We start from the raw sequence: 17473 nt of genomic DNA on the forward strand, positions 1-17473 counted from the left end.
TCGTCAAAAAAGCTTTTTTCATCTCCGACTGCTAGCTAAAGTGAAAACATATCTCTCCCATAATGACCTGGAGAGGGTCATCCACGCATTAATCTCATCTAGATTGGATTATTGCAACTCAAGGCCTATTCATAGTCTGGATTTTCGGTGATGAGGTGACCACCGGAGCTGAAATATCATTGAGCGGTGGTGAGTAAAAACAGAGAGAAGGGCTGGAGCGGTGGTGGTGGTTTGCTCTTCACCGCGGCTCGTGACGTCATGTTGTAGTTCGGTGGTCACCTAACCACCGTAAATCCAGACTATGTATGAGCCTTTACTCTATGTCGGCATTGACCAATCGTTGCTCAGTCGCTTACAGCTGATCCAAAATGCCGCTGCCCGTCTCCTCACTGGAACAAAGAAGCAAGAGCACATTACTCCAGTCCTAGCCTCGCTAGGACTGGATTCCGCATTGATTTTAATGTATGTTTTTTAAATTTGCAGTGGGTTAGCACCCTCATCCCTTGCAGACCTCATTTCTAATTACAACCCACCTAGGGCTTTGAGGTCGGCCGACCAGCTAAAGCTGGATGTGATTGCGACCAAGGTCAAAGGTTGACCGGGCCTTTGCGGCAGCTGCCCCAAGCTCTGGAATACCTTGCCTCTTCACATCAGAGCTGCCCAGTCCATAATTACCTTTTAAATCTCTGCTTAAAACATATTTATTCTCCTTAGCCTAACCTCCCACGAGGCAGCACACCTAAACCTAACCGTAACCCTCTCCCAACCCTTAACGCACCCCTCACCAACCTTAATCCGGTCGTTTTAACGCACCCCTCACTAACCTTAATCCGGTCAGACCAATGCTATGTCTAACCAAAGTATGCCTCCCAGCCCTGCTCCCCTCATTTGTGAAAATGTCTGCTTTTCGCACCCCTCACCAACCTTAATCCGGTCGTTTTAACGCACCCCTCACTAACCTTAATCCGGTCAGACCAATGCTATGTCTAACCAAAGTATGCCTCCCAGCCCTGCTCCCCTCATTTGTGAAAATGTCTGCTTTTGTTTGTGCTTTTTGGATTGCCTGCTAAAATCTGTCTACATTGTATTGGTTCTTTTTTGCTTCTATTTCAAATGCCTGCTTAAGTTTTTAGGTAGGTTTACGTATTATAGTTTTACTGAGGTTAAGGTTAGGTTTAGGCTGTCAATCACAGCGACTGGCCAATCACAGCACACCCCTTGCACAACCTGTGTAGGCTTTGGTATGACACATCCTTTGTAATGTTTCTGTATCTCAATGAAGAAACTTGGTTCTTGATATGATTCTTTATTTGAACTGGTAGGGTTGGGTAGCATACAGGTCATACATCCTATTTCTATGATCTGGAAATGTTTGTAGGTGTGCCCATGATATAGGTGTGGCACAGTCATCATCATTGCCATCTAGTGGCTGTTACATATCACAACATCTCCTTTTCTTCAAATGTAAAATCACACAACACATTCTGTGAATTGTTACTCAACTGTTGCTATTCCAAATGCATAACACATATCAATGTCCATTTTTTTCTTTTTTTTTTTCTTTTTTTTAATGCGTGCTCAAAAGTATAAGTGTTTTTTCTTTTTTAGTTTTACTGCAAATAGATACAGCTCTGGGGCTGTCCTTTAGAGGACCAGTCTGTCAGGTGGTTTCGACTGGCGTGTTGACCTTCTCAGTACAGGTGTCTGGTCAGTTGAAGTTGTCTGGTCAGCTGGAGGTTTTGCCAGCTCAGCCGGTGGTGCTGCTGTGGTACAAACTTCATCATCAGCTGACTGTTCATTTTGTTCAAGTGTCTCTGGTGATTTCAACAAGCTCCTTCGATTCCTTCTCAGCACTTGACCATCTTCTGTCCTGACAGTGTACGATCTAGGACCCACTTCCTTCAAAACTGTGGCTTTCTTGTTCCAAGAGTTAGAATCTTCAACTCTCACTGTGTCATGTTTTGATAGCGACACTAAACATTTTGACACTTTGTCATAGTTTGCTTTCTGTCTGTTTTGCAGACACTTCTGTTTCTGTCTCACGATGTTATGCTTTTTCTGTTTTACAGTGTGAGGAAGTGTGGTTCGTAGTCTGCGTCCCATCAGTAGCTCAGCTGGAGACATTCCATGTTCTAGTGGTGATGCTCGGTAACTCAGTAGAGCTAGATATGGATCAGAACCACTTTCTTGTGCTTTTTTGAGTAGATTTTTTACTATGTGCACACCTTTTTCTGCTTTGCCATTGGATTGGGCATACAGGGGGCTTGATGTGACATGCTGGAAATCATATTCTTCTGCAAAGTTCTGGAACTCCTTACAGTTGTAACATGGCCCATTGTCTGATTGCAAAGTTTGACAAATCCCATGTCTCGCAAAGATAGATTTCAGATGTGTAATCACACAAGTAGCTGTCATGCTGGAAAGCAGTGCAATCTCTGGAAAGTTAGAAAAATAGTCTATGACCAGTAGATAATTCTTTCCATCCAGGTGGAACAAGTCAGTTCCCACTTTCTGCCAAGGCACAGTAGGTAGGTCTGTAGTTACCATGGGCTCTTTCTGCTGCTTGGCATGATGTTTCAGACAAGTTTCACAGCTCGAAACCATCTTGGCAATGTCTGTGTTGATTCCTGGCCAATAAATTGATGATCTGGCTCTTCTCTTACATTTCTCCATTCCGAGATGCCCCTCGTGAAGTCTTTTCAACATCTCTTTTTTCAGTGACTGAGGAATGACAATTCTGTTCTTTCTGAGTAGAAGTCCATTTATAACACTCAGCTCCGCTCTGATGTTATAATATGGTTGACATTCACCTCGAGGCCAGTTCTCTTTCAGATTTTTCATGACCCTCTGTAGTACGGGGTCCTTCTCTGTTTCTGCTACAATCTGCTTAGATTTCCTGTCTGACACAGGTAGTGATGCTGTAATCAAGTTCACATGTAATTGAACATCAGTCTCTGTAGAGCTCACTGGTGTGTCACTCTGTGTTGTTGCCCTGGACAGAGTATCAGCCATCACAATGTGTTTACCTGGTGTATATGTCAGCTCGAAATCATAACGTTGCAGTTTCATCATGAGTCTTTGTATTCGTGGTGACATCTCACTGAGGTTTTTCTTTATGATGGAGATTAATGGTTTGTGGTCTGTCTCTGCCTCAAACTTGGGTAGGCCATACACATAACTGTGGAACTTTTCAAATTCATACACTAGTCCTAAGCACTCCTTTTCAATTTGTGCATAGCGACATTCTGTTTGTGTCATTGTTCTTGATGCATAGGCAACCGGCCTCCAATCTTCTCCATCTGCTTGTAACAACACTGCCCCGATTCCATTCTTTGATGAGTCAGTAGAAATCTTTATCCTCTTGAATGGATCGAAAAATGTCAGCACTGGCTCCGTTGTGAGAATGGTTTTCAGTGTTTTCCACTCCTCTTCATGACTTTCAGTCCACTTAAAGTCACACTTATGGTGTAACAGCTGCCTGAGGTGCGCTGTTTTTGTTGATAAAGTTGGTATGAACTTTCCAATGAAATTTATCATTCCCAGCACTCTCAACACTCCTTTCTTATCTTCAGGCCTCGGCATCTCCAGTATAGCTTTCACCTTGCGTATGTCAGGCTCAATACCTGCACTCGACAGCTTGTCTCCCAGAAAGGTGATTTCTCCCACACCAAACTGGCATTTTGCTCTGTTCAGCTTTAGTCCATGCTTTTTGATGTTTTGCAGCACTTTGATGAGTCTCTCATTGTGCTGCTCCAGTGTGGATCCCCACACAACGACATCATCAACGAACACTCGTGATCCATCTACGCCTTCCAGGATGTGCTCCATCGTTCTGTGGAACACTTCAGGTGCAGAGCATATTCCAAAAGGCATTCTCTGAAAGGAGTAGCGGCCAAACGGTGTATTGAATGTACAGTACTTTGTGCTGTCTTCATGCAGTTTTATCTGCCAAAAGCCCTGTGAAGCATCCAGTTTACTGAAGTATTTTGCACCAGCCATTTCACTTGTTATTTCATCTCGGGTTGGAATCTGATAGTGTTCTCTTTTAATGTTGGCATTTAGGTCTTTTGGATCCATGCACACACGTAGATCACCATTTGGTTTCTTGACACACACCATTGAATTCACCCACTCTGTGGGCTCCTCCACTCTCTTTATAACTCCCAGCGACGTCATTCGGTCGAGCTCTTGCCTTAACTTCTCTCTGAGTGCTGCAGGTACTCGTCTGGGAGCATGAATGACTGGCTGTGCATCATCTTTTAGTTGGATCTTGTAGGTGTATGGTAAAACACCAAACCCCCGGAATACATCTGCATACTGATCCACTATTGTCTCTACGTTGTTCTGTGCATTTATTTTGATGCTATACATCCTCTTGACTAGACCTAATTTCTCACATGCTTCATCTCCCAACAGTGAGTCATGTCCATCTGGAACTATTACAAACATTAGGTGATGTTCTTTTCCTTTAACTCTCACCTTCAGTCTGCACATTCCTCTTGTAGGGATGGGCTGTCCATTGTAGGCCTTGAGTGGAATTAGATTAGGACGAACGTGCGGCTTCACTTTCATGTTTCTGATGTGAAGTTCATTTATCATGTTAGCCTTTGCTCCTGTATCCAGTTTGAAAGGAATTTTCGCTCCATGTATGTGCAATGTCTCCGTCCACTTGTCTTGCTCCACTCGATTCACCCTTGTCTCTTCAGACATGTTGTCCACATCTTCTGTCACCATGCCCACAAAGAAGGTATCACCCAAGTCATTTTCCTCTCCTATGTGATGTTCCTGCACTGTGTGTACACGGTCACCTCTGCCTTGTTTACCCTTGGAAAAGCATTGCTTGGAAAAGTGATTTTGGCCTTGACACTTGTGACACATTTTCCCATATGCTGGGCATTGTTTTGGTGCATGGCGTGTACCACATCTTTTACAATGGAAAGTCTCTGATTTATTTCGCTGATTGGACTGCCTCGGTGCTTCTTTGTTGTATGTCTTTCTCGAGATCATGGCGACTGCTGCACCATCCTTTATAGTGTCGCCCGCAAATGTTCTGGCATGCTGTATTGCCAATTCACTGGCATGGCATATTCTCACAGCTGCTTCAAGGGTTAGCTCTGTCTCCCGCAGTAACCTCTCCCTCAATTTTGAATCTTGTATGCCAAACACAAGCTGATCTCGGATCATAGAATCATGCACATCTTTAAAGTTGCATGTTCTTGCTTTTAGCTTTAAATCCGTCAGAAAGACATCAAAACTTTCAGCAGGCTGTTGCATTCTGGAGCGATATACATATCTTTCAAAGGTTTCATTTTTCTTTGGTGAACAGTGTTCATCAAACTTCTTGACAACCTCCTCAAACTTATCTTTGTCTTGCGCGTTGGCAAACTCAAAGGTGTTGTATACTTCCACAGCTTGTTGTCCAGCGACAGTCAGAAGCAGTGCAATCCTCCTTGCCTCCGACTTCTCATCTAGGCCTGCAGCCATCAGGTACAGCATGAAACGCTGTTTGAAGGTACGCCACTCATAGTCCACATTACCAGTCCAATTCACTGCGTCTGGCGGCTTCACACTTTCCATGACGACTCGTGACCACTCCTGGTACCATGTAATGTTTCTGTATCTCAATGAAGAAACTTGGTTCTTGATATGATTCTTTATTTGAACTGGTAGGGTTGGGTAGCATACAGGTCATACATCCTATTTCTATGATCTGGAAATGTTTGTAGGTGTGCCCATGATATAGGTGTGGCACAGTCATCATCATTGCCATCTAGTGGCTGTTACATATCACAACAAGTTTTTAGGTAGGTTTACGTATTATAGTTTTACTGAGGTTAAGGTTAGGTTTAGGCTGTCAATCACAGCGACTGGCCAATCACAGCACACCCCTTGCACAACCTGTGTAGGCTTTGGTATGACACATCCTTGACCACTGATTTGTAGAATCGGCTCAGGACAGGACTTCATGGGTTAAACTTAAAACCTTGGCATGCGTGTACTGATATGCAGAGATCATGGTGTCTGGAGGTTTCCAGGCTAACAAGTTGTATCTGCTCTGCATGTCAACAAACCAGGAAATCCACCACTGGGGCAAACACTATTGACACTAGCAGAGAATGCTTAATTTCTTTGGAGGGGGTTAATGTTGACTCTAATCCGGAGTATCTGGAATGATTGGTCTACTTGGGCTGTTTATTGTTTCCTGGTATGTTCATTTTTGAGTGGTGCTAGCCACTGAGTGAGTTCTCAACAGGCCTGAAAATTAAGGAGGCCGGCCCTAACTGCTCTTGCCCGAGGCTCGGTCCGGCCTAACTAATCAGTAATCAGCATATATTTTAGGCCTGAGTCCAAATTGTCGTACCTATTGGGTTTGGGCAGAATTTGAGAACTTGAGTAAAAGTGGCAAGTGCCAGTCATTACCGCATATTCTGATATTCATAATAAACAGACGGAACATCATTATTTTTATTATTGTAAATTAGGTATCATAGCCTACATTTTAGACCTGGCCGGGCCTAAAATGTATCATGCTAATCAAGGACATACGCCAGATACCGGTATCTATACGCAAATGCATACATGTCAGGCAGGCTCGATAAAATATATCTACGATCGTCTTGATCCAAGCCAAGGCTACAAGTACTGTACTACTGACTACTGTTAATTGCCACTAAAAAAATAAAAATAAAATAATCAGACGGAGTTTTATTTTGAAGTCCAAGACCGGACGTCATATGTCCCTTTAGTGACTCCCTTTTGTTTTTGAAACTAGAGCCGGAAGTCCTTGTTTCTGTTTCTTTCTTATTCTTGCCTAGTCTCGGCCAGGTCTCGGCCCTAAAGTATAATACAAGTTGGTCTTAACTAGTATAAACTCAAGAATGGAAACGAATACACCGGAGGAAGCAACCGGTGAGTTCTCAAACAAACAGTTATATTTATTTAACCAGTAACAAGTGTTGCGAAACAACGGGAGATCGCGGGACTTTACTTTGTGAGGAAGCGTCGCTTTTACCGGGAATGTGACACGTTTCATACGCCAGTTCAGTGTCACTGGGTTAAGTTTACAAGGCCAAAATGTCACACAAGGATGAATTAACGTTAACGTTCTGATCGTAAACACGTCCAGAAGAAGCTCACCTTGCTCTGACTTTGACTGAACTGAACGCTTTATGTAACTTGATCCTTGTTGTATATTATCAACAGAGGCTGCCTGCTACACATAACCTGCTGAACGGTTCTGGCTGAACCTTGTTTTATGTTGATATGCTGAACGTTTGTGACAGGAAAGCAGTACCAGACCAGTGCATAGGAAAATCCGAAATTGACATATTTTATTTATTTATTACAATTACGAGGACACACACACACACACACACACACACACACACACACACACACACACACACACACACACACACACACACACACACACTACACTAGGCCTATATCAGTGGTTCCCAAACATTTTTAGTGTAGAAAATAATAGATGTAGCCTACTAAGATTGCTTCACCACTTTTGAATAGCCAACCTATAGAATATGGAATATGGAAGTGGTTAAAATGATTATGATGCTATACTAGAAGTTCCTGGGTACCCCCACCTCTGGTACCCTCTCAAGGACCCCTGGGGGTTCCGAACCCCACTTGAGAACTCACTCTCTCTCATGGATATATACAATTGTATTTAACCACACTTAGCAACTCCTGGTGGAAAATCAAGACGATAGTGGTGTAAAGTGCACAAATGAATATAGGCCCCCTCCCTCCCCCCATTATGTGTTTTGTATTCACATTGCTACCCTGACTTGTCACTACAGGGACGACAGGAAATGGCACGCCCGGCCCTGAGAAGGAGAAGCGGGAGCCGGCGGCCGCCTCCACCCATCTGTCCGAGCTTCGACTGGTGCTGCTGGGCTGGAGGTGGCCCGGGAAGAGCCTGACCGGCAACACCATCCTGGGCCGCGAAGAGTTCCGCTTGGAGCGAGCGGCAGAGTTCTCGGTGAAGCGAGAGACCGAGGTGGCGGGGAGACGGGTGATCGTGGTGGACACACCAGGCTGGTTCACCTCCCAGGACACGCCCGCCTGCTACCAGCAGGAGATAGTGAAAGGTCCCACCATGTGTCCTCCGGGGCCCCACGCCTTTTTGCTGGTCATCCCGGTGGGCATGTTCTCGGAGGTCGACCGCGCTCGCATCGAGGAGCACGTGGGCCTGTTCGGGGAGAGCGTGTGGAGGCACACGATCGTGGTGTTCACCTGGGCCGAGGTGCTGAGGAACATTTCCATCGAGAGGTACATCCGCAGGGAGGGCAAGGACCTGCAGTGGGTGCTGGAGAAGTGTAAAAAGAGATACTTTGTCATCAATAACTATATCTTCGGGGAGCACCCCCAGCTAGGGAGATTAATGGAGAAAGTGGAGAAGGTGGTGGCGGAGGAGGGGGGCGGCCTCTACAACCCAGAGGAGGAGGTGGAGCGACGGAAGAGAACCCTGGATCAGAATCAGAACCCTACTGCTCAGAGCCAAGCCAGGGAGGGGCGAGAGCTCGGGGCGCGGCCCAAACAGATCTCCTCTGCTGCACTGGCTCAAGTGGTGGACCCTCCTGTCAGTGAGTGATGTATTGATCTTAACTCGCAGAGTTCAAGTGTGATTGCATATATCAGAACTCAACATTCAATCTATATTAGTATGATTAAGCTGCTTAATACGCAATGCCAAGCTGCTTAATACGCATTATTTTCTACTGGTAACCAGAAAATGCAGGTAAAATGGGGGAGAACATTATCCACCCCTTTTCTGGTGGGTAATGGTGTCCGGCAGGGGGGATTTTATCCCCAGCCCTCTTCAATTTATATATGGACGGCCTGTCAATGCAGCTGGGGGGGTGCATAACAGGTTGTATGATGGGTGATAGCCTAATTAATCATTTTATGTATGCGGATGACCTTGCCATACTTTACCCTAGTAGCTGTGGGTTCCAACAGCTACTCAATGTATGCACAAATTATGGTATTGACTTTGATATTCACTATAATGCCAAGAAGAGCATGGTACTTATAGGTAGAACTAAAGAAGATCTGGAGGTCTGGTCAAATTATGAATGTGTCCAAAATTACAAAATATCTTGGGCATATCATAACAGATACCTTAGAGGATGACGAGGACATGTTTAGACAGGAGAATGCATTATGTACAAGCCAACATGCTGGTCCGTAAATTTCATCATTGTACTACGGATGTTAAGGTAAACCTCTTTAGAGCTTATTGCACCCCTCTCTACACAGCTCCACTGTGGGTGAAGTATAGACCGATTCCGTAGCTTCATGGTCGCAGCCTACGTATTTCCTGTTGGCGTACTCAACGTAGCTGCGGGGTTTAAACCCTCACCAGGCGCATCTCTTCCACTACAGTGAACGGCAGAGTGACTGATGTTAGTTTCCCTCAAACTTTACTCTTTTACCTACACTAACATTACAAAGATGTCCAGAACATTGAGATGAACCTGTGTAGTTTATGGCTGCTCCAACAGTAGTGGCAACATAAAAAATAAATAAATACGGAATGTCAAAATATCCACCGCGGTGGCTGAGACCAGAGCCATTGAGTAATGGTTGAGACAAAGCAGTGAAAGGTCCTGAAAGATCCATCATTTCAGTCTTACCCAATACCCAATCTTTCTGTTTTATGAACACAAGGCTGCTGTATTTTATACCTCATACTAAGCATTTAAAGTATGAGGTATAAAGTGCAGCAGCCTTGTGTTAATAAAACAGAAAGATTTGGTATTGGGTAAGACTGGCGTTATGTATCTTTCACTGCTTTGTCTCAACCATTACTCAATGGCTCTGGTCTCAGCCACCGCGGTGGATATTAGACATTCCGTTTTTATTTTTATTTTTTTACCACTACTGTTGGAGCAGCCATAAACTACACAGGTTCATCTCAATGTTCTGTGCATCTTTGTAATGTTAGTGTTAGTAAAAAAGGTTAGGTAAAGGAGTAAAGTTTGAGGCAAACTAACATCAGTCACTCTGCCGTTCACTGTAGTGGAAGAGGTGCGCCTGGTGAGGGTTTAAACCCTGCAGCTACGTCGAGTCCGCCTACCTAACCCTTGTAGCACTCTGAGATTCCCTGTGAATGAAAAGTGCATTATAATTAAAATTCATTATTATTATTATTACGGAATCGGTCTATAAGAAGGAGAGCTTACGCAAACTGCAAGTAGCCTATAATGACTGTCTTAGAATCCTGTTAAAAAAGCCCAGGAGCACTAGAGCCAGTGGGCTTTTCTGTTCATTGGGTCTCGCTACGTTCATGGCTCTATTGAGGAACCTGATATTCAAGTTCATGAGCAGGCTGGATCGTTCACTGAATGGACTCATTGGACAGATGACAGATGACAGATGACAGAAGGTACACTTCTACCATCAGAGGACACTGGCATGAGTGCCTCGCTTAGAGTAGTAACCTGCTGGGGCTGTATTTATTTATTTTTTAATTTATTTGTATTCTCGTATATGTGATGTGTGTCTTACCTTGGGTGCCACGAGCCTGTAATAAAGTTTATATTAAAGGTAGCTGGCTGCACTAGTGCACTTTTAGGCTGTTGATCATGATTTAACCAACTGGAAAGGCGCCTGTGTCATTTTAGATTTTTGCGTTGGCTATTAAGAAAATAGCAGATATACAAGCTCACAGCGCATCAGTTCATACTGCGATGCAAGCTTGTACATCTGCTATTTTTGAACATATTTAAAAAATCTTGAAAGTGTGTGAACTGCTGATTTAGAAGGCAGAGTTGTAGAATCAACCTCAGGTCGTAATGGGTTAAACCGCAGAAGCGATGTAATGTAATTGTATGCTCTACAGTGTACATCTTTCCCCAACTGCCTCACTTTGTGAGAACAAAAGATTGACAAGTTCTATCTGTCTGCTTAGTGCTATATGGCCGTCATGACCTAAGAATTGACCTTTAACAATTTATCCGTTTTTGATTTCAGATTAACTGGACACTTCCGCTGTCTGATGGATCCTGCAAGCTGCCACTAGGGGGACACTAAATAATCTGCTTCTTACCTGATCGTAAACAACATGCAGATTTTATATCCTCTTGAAACGTAGCCTACTGAACATGCAAGTATGTATGTTTATTTTTGTGGAGAAAGCATATTTTGGATTTGTTAGTGTGGACTCTGGGCAGTCTTTATTATGCAGAATCTTCCCTGCTGGTTTGGTGTGTCCGACTTTGTTTTTGCAGTATCACACCATTTTTCAAGTTCAATATTTGGCCGCAGCAATTTCAACAGGCGGCCTTTGCTTGGGGCTTAGATTTTCATTAATGTCTGTGTGATTTTTAATAGACCAAGAAGGCTGTTGGTTTGTGATGATAATGGCACGAGACAGCCTTAATTGGTTCTGTAAGAAGGAAGAACATGCTGTTACTCAGGCAGCTGTGACGAATTGCAAACCCTTGATGAACAATTATCTTGTCTTTACTGACAGACACCCATGGCACATCTGCACTACTACATTGTTACTGTAACGTTCAGGGGAAGATATCCTATTTATTGTGACCAAACTCTTTCTTCCCTTTTACTCTATAAGTGTATAGTTGTTCAGCCGCCCAAAAATTACTTATTTTATATTACACACCCCACAAAGCCTTGAATTCATGGAGATTATTAGTTTTTTGTCGCATTTCCTAAACCATTAATTTGATGACCGGCAGAGTCTCTGGGAGTCTCCTATTGACCGATGACCCAGTCATCAAATTATTGGCGTAACAATGTGATAAAAAACCAAAAACTCCACAATCACAAATTGGGGTGTGTAATTGATATAAAATTAGTAATTTTTGGGGTGAACCACCCCTTTAATGCTACTGCTTGTTTGTTTTTCCTTCTCTTGCAACAGTGCTTACTTGAAAGCATGTGCTTTTCTCGACCATGAATGTATTTTTACTGCACTAGCAGTGTGTGTATATATATATATATATATATATACATACACACACACACACACACACACACACACACACACACACACACACACACACACACACACAGTATGAGTGTGTGTTACAGTACAATTGGAAAACCAGTGAAAATGGCACGCCACCTGAAGGTGACTTGAGCTACGAGAGGCATCGCCGAGTGAGCTTAAGGCGAGCGAGTTGCATTGCGTTGCGAAGGCAGTCACCTTCATTCGACTCAGCGCGGTCAAGTTATGTCCCGATAGGGACAGAATCATAATTCATCCCCCCCAAACACACACGAAAACGAGCACTCCTATTTTCAATCTGACTGGGGCTTTTCAATCATACTGTAACATTTACAGTATATAAAATATAGTCTGCTACAGTGCATTTTTATTTGTGTGTTTTGCTGTGTACAGTATACTATATATATACATTTATCTGACAATCATAACATGCACTATAACTGTCTTGAAATGTGGCCAGATACTGGCCAGACTGTTGAATAGTACTGAGTACTGACGTATAACCATAGTCCTAAATGTAGTCCAAGTTTAGCCTGTTATTGAATATTGTGTGTGTGCATGTGTACAGTACACAATACAATACACATTACATGTAACTATCCCTCATGCTGCATGTACCAGCATGTGAATCAAGTTACTTTTAAATACTTTATATGGGGAAAGAGGGTGTTACAACTCCATATTTTAATCTCCATGTCCTGTTGTAGCCTATAGCCCTAGTTACAACTCTTGTTTTCCTACAGAAATGATCAAAGTTTCCTATCAAGAAAATAATTTCTATCTTTTAACAATACAAGCAAGCACTGGTCTTGTCTCTTTTCTATTTCATCAAAATAAATGTCTATTTTTGATTAAAGTCTAGACCTAGTTCTTTAAAATCTTAACAGACAGTGACCCTCGAGATCATAGTATTTTGTGGTGTTGACACGGTAGAGTTGCCCATTATTTGTTTACCCCCTTTTTCTCCCAATTGTATGTGTTATGTCAATGAATTGGTCCCTACTTTCTGTATTGCCACTTCTGTTGAATCCCACTGGTCCACCTTTACCCCATAATTTAGCCCACATGCGTACCCCTAACTCGTACCCTAGCTCCATAACTCACCTAATGGACTCGAATAGGGGAGGTACTTTGGCTGTGCAACTTTGACAGTGTTCTTTGTACCACTAGATGGTAGTAAGATATCACATTTCATGACAGACGACATGCATAATAATGTACTTTGATGGGCATTGGTGCATAATTGTAGTGAACTTGCCAACAACAGAATCATGTTTCCTTCACCATGATATAGAGGGCAATGACATGCATAAAGTGAGTGTCAAAGTGAGTTTAACATCGTTTAATGCAATAGGATAGGATAGGCTAGCTGGCCACTGCCACCGACATCATGAACTCCCGGCCAAAAAGCTTGTACTGTGGGAACCAACACACGGGCGTCGATCGAGAGGACGTCCCACACCTACATACGTGGACGTACTAAAGAAAGATACTGGTGCGGAAAGCACAAAGGAGCTGGCCAGATGTATGGAGAACCGAGATGACTGGAGACGACGATGGAGGGCTCGTCTGAGGACGACGTAGAGAGACGTATGGGCTGTCAATGCCAAAAGGTAGTTTTATGCCAGTAGGTGATCCCACATAACTTTCGGATATGATGATGATTATGTCACGCGCATATACCCTCTCTATATGATGGGTGTCCAACTATCACCTCACCTCTACATAATGGGGTCATTCCTACTAGTATTCAGTGCCATTTGTGTCCCCAGGTTATAATACAGCATATCTTGTGTAAAATAAGCAAAAACACTAATTCCAAAAATCTTATACTATTAAAGGTTTTCCACCATAGAAAAAATATTTGTACCTCAGAGTGAAATCCTGCATGTTTTTTCAGCTTCAGTTACAAATATATCTAATGAAATTCAAAGTAAATCTAAATTTTTAAATCGTATTATACTAGAATTTCGCGGCCCTGACGGGCCGCTCACCCTGGTTACGTTGCAGCGCAGTATGGGAAGAAGGTAATTGCGGGCGCGCGCGCACACACACACACACACCGCCTCCTGGCTGCTGCAGACCCAGAGGCTCTGTGCAGTGAGACCCCGATATTTATTTATCGGGTTAACGCAGCACGTTAGGTTGAGAAACACTGCTGTAGGCTATACCCACACATTTAACTTGAATAATGTGTGCAGAGAGTGCCTGTCTAATAGCCCATGGTCCAAAATGATGAGAAACGAGGATAACTTTTTTTTTCAAAATTTCAAAAAACATGCGCTATAACCCATCGTTTTTGTCATTTCGTCATTTTTTTCAAATCCTCAAAAATTATGAAAAACTGCGCGCTATAGTATGCCGTACGATATGGGCTATAGCCCACGGTCCAAAATGATGAGAAACGAGGCTAACTTTTTTTTTTAAATTTAAAAAAACATGCGCTATAACCCATCGTTTTTGTCATTTTTTCATTTTTTTCAAATCCTCAAAAATTATGAAAAACGGCGCGCTATAGTATGCCGTACGATATGGGCTATAGCCCATGGTCCAAAATGATGAGAAACGAGGCTAACTTTTTTTTTCAAAATTTCAAAAAATATGGGCTATAACCCATCGTTTTTGTCATTTTTTCATTTTTTTCAAATCCTCAAAAATGATGAAAAACGGCGCGCTATAGTATGCCGTACGATATGGGCTATAGCCCATGGTCCAAAATGATGAGAAACGAGGATAACTTTTTTTTTCATAATTTCAAAAAACATGGGCTATAACCCATCGTTTTTGTCATTTCATCATTTTTTTTTCAAATCTTCAAAAATGATGAAAAACGGCGCGCTATAGTATGCCGTACGATATGGGCTATAGCCCACGGTCCAAAATGATGAGAAACGAGGCTAACTTTTTTTTTCAAAATTTCAAAAAACATGGGCTATAACCCATCGTTTTTGTCATTTTTTTATTTTTTTCAAATCCTCAAAAATGATGAAAAACGGCGCGCTATAGTATGCCGTACGATATGGGCTATAGCCCATGGTCCAAAATGATGAGAAACGAGGCTAACTTTTTTTTTCAAAATTTCAAAAAATATGGGCTATAACACATCGTTTTTGTCATTTTTTCATTTTTTTCAAATCCTCAAAAATGATGAAAAACGGCGCGCTATAGTATGCCGTACGATATGGGCTATAGCCCATGGTCCAAAATGATGAGAAACGAGGATAACTTTTTTTTTTCAAAATTTCAAAAAACATGGGCTATAACCCATCGTTTTTGTCATTTCATCATTTTTTTTCAAATCTTCAAAAATGATGAAAAACGGCGCGCTATAGTATGCCGTACGATATGGGCTATAGCCCATGGTCCAAAATGATGAGAAACGAGGCTAACTTTTTTTTTCAAAATTTCAAAAAAAATGGGCTATAACCCATCGTTTTTGTCATTTCGTCATTTTTTTCAAATCCTCAAAAATGATGAAAAACTGCGCGCTATAGTATGCCGTACGATATGGGCTATAGCCCACGGTCCAAAATGATGAGAAACGAGGCTAACTTTTTTTTTGTAATTTCAAAAAACATGCGCTATAACCCATCGTTTTTGTCATTTCGTCATTTTTTTCAAATCCTCAAAAATTATGAAAAACTGCGCGCTATAGTATGCCGTACGATATGGGCTATAGCCCACGGTCCAAAATGATGAGAAACGAGGCTAACTTTATTTTTCAAAATTTCAAAAAACATGGGCTATAACCCATCGTTTTTGTCATTTTTTCATTTTTTTTTCAAATCCTCAAAAATGATGAAAAACGGCGCGCTATAGTATGCCTTACGAATATGGGCTATAGCCCATGGTCCAAAATGATGAGAAACGAGGATAACTTTTTTTTCCAAAATTTCAAAAAACATGGGCTATAACCCATCGTTTTTGTCATTTCGTCATTTTTTTCAAATCTTCAAAAATGATGAAAAACTGCGCGCTATAGTATGCCGTACGATATGGGCTATAGCCCATGGTCCAAAATGATGAGAAACGAGGCTAACTTTTTTTTTCAAAATTTCAAAAAACATGGGCTATAACCCATCGTTTTTGTCATTTCGTCATTTTTTTCAAATCCTCAAAAATGATGAAAAACTGCGCGCTATAGTATGCCGTACGATATGGGCTATAGCCCACGGTCCAAAATGATGAGAAACGAGGCTAACTTTTTTTTTCAAAATTTCAAAAAACATGGGCTATAACCCATCGTTTTTGTCATTTCGTAATTTTTTTCAAATCCTCAAAAATGATGAAAAACTGCGCGCTTTAGTATGCCGTACGATATGGGCTATAGCCCACGGTCCAAAATGATGAGAAACGAGGATAACTTTTTTTTTCAAAATTTCAAAAAACATGGGCTATAACCCATCGTTTTTGTCATTTTTTCATTTTTTTCAAATCCTCAAAAATGATGAAAAACGGCGCGCTATAGTATGCCGTACGATATGGGCTATAGCCCATGGTCCAAAATGATGAGAAACGAGGATAACTTTTTTTTTCAAAATTTCAAAAAACATGGGCTATAACCCATCGTTTTTGTCATTTCGTCATTTTTTTCAAATCTTCAAAAATGATGAAAAACTGCGCGCTATAGTATGCCGTACGATATGGGCTATAGCCCATGGTCCAAAATGATGAGAAACGAGGCTAACTCTTTTTTTCAAAATTTCAAAAAAAATGGGCTATAACCCATCGTTTTTGTCATTTCGTCATTTTTTTCAAATCCTCAAAAATGATGAAAAACTGCGCGCTATAGTATGCCGTACGATATGGGCTATAGCCCATGGTCCAAAATGATGAGAAACGAGGATAACTTTTTTTTCCAAAATTTCAAAAAACATGGGCTATAACCCATCGTTTTTGTCATTTCGTCATTTTTTTCAAATCCTCAAAAATGATGAAAAACGGCGCGCTATAGTATGCCTTACGAATATGGGCTATAGCCCATGGTCCAAAATGATGAGAAACGAGGATAACTTTTTTTTCCAAAATTTCAAAAAACATGGGCTATAACCCATCGTTTTTGTCATTTCGTCATTTTTTTCAAATCTTCAAAAATGATGAAAAACTGCGCGCTATAGTATGCCGTACGATATGGGCTATAGCCCATGGTCCAAAATGATGAGAAACGAGGCTAACTTTTTTTTTCAAAATTTCAAAAAACATGGGCTATAACCCATCGTTTTTGTCATTTCGTCATTTTTTTCAAATCCTCAAAAATGATGAAAAACTGCGCGCTATAGTATGCCGTACGATATGGGCTATAGCCCACGGTCCAAAATGATGAGAAACGAGGCTAACTTTTTTTTTCAAAATTTCAAAAAACATGGGCTATAACCCATCGTTTTTGTCATTTCGTAATTTTTTTCAAATCCTCAAAAATGATGAAAAACTGCGCGCTTTAGTATGCCGTACGATATGGGCTATAGCCCACGGTCCAAA

The 17473-nt window shown here is 41.8% G+C and overlaps 1 protein-coding gene across 1 annotated transcript; it reads left to right on the forward strand.

Moving 5' to 3' along the window:
- The first annotated feature begins 6773 nt into the window (after nucleotides 1–6773).
- gimap4 (GTPase IMAP family member 4) lies at nucleotides 6774–13190 on the forward strand. Its single transcript, XM_080794214.1, has 3 exons — nucleotides 6774–6909; nucleotides 7818–8603; nucleotides 10996–13190. The coding sequence occupies exons 1-3, from the start codon at nucleotides 6879–6881 to the stop codon at nucleotides 10998–11000; spliced, it is 822 nt and encodes a 273-aa protein (XP_080650340.1). The 5' UTR covers nucleotides 6774–6878; the 3' UTR covers nucleotides 11001–13190.
- Nucleotides 13191–17473: the final 4283 nt, after the last annotated feature.

This window comes from Protomyctophum bolini (genome assembly GCF_963924005.1).
Source record: "Protomyctophum bolini genome assembly, chromosome: 21".
NCBI lineage: Eukaryota > Metazoa > Chordata > Actinopteri > Myctophiformes > Myctophidae > Protomyctophum > Protomyctophum bolini.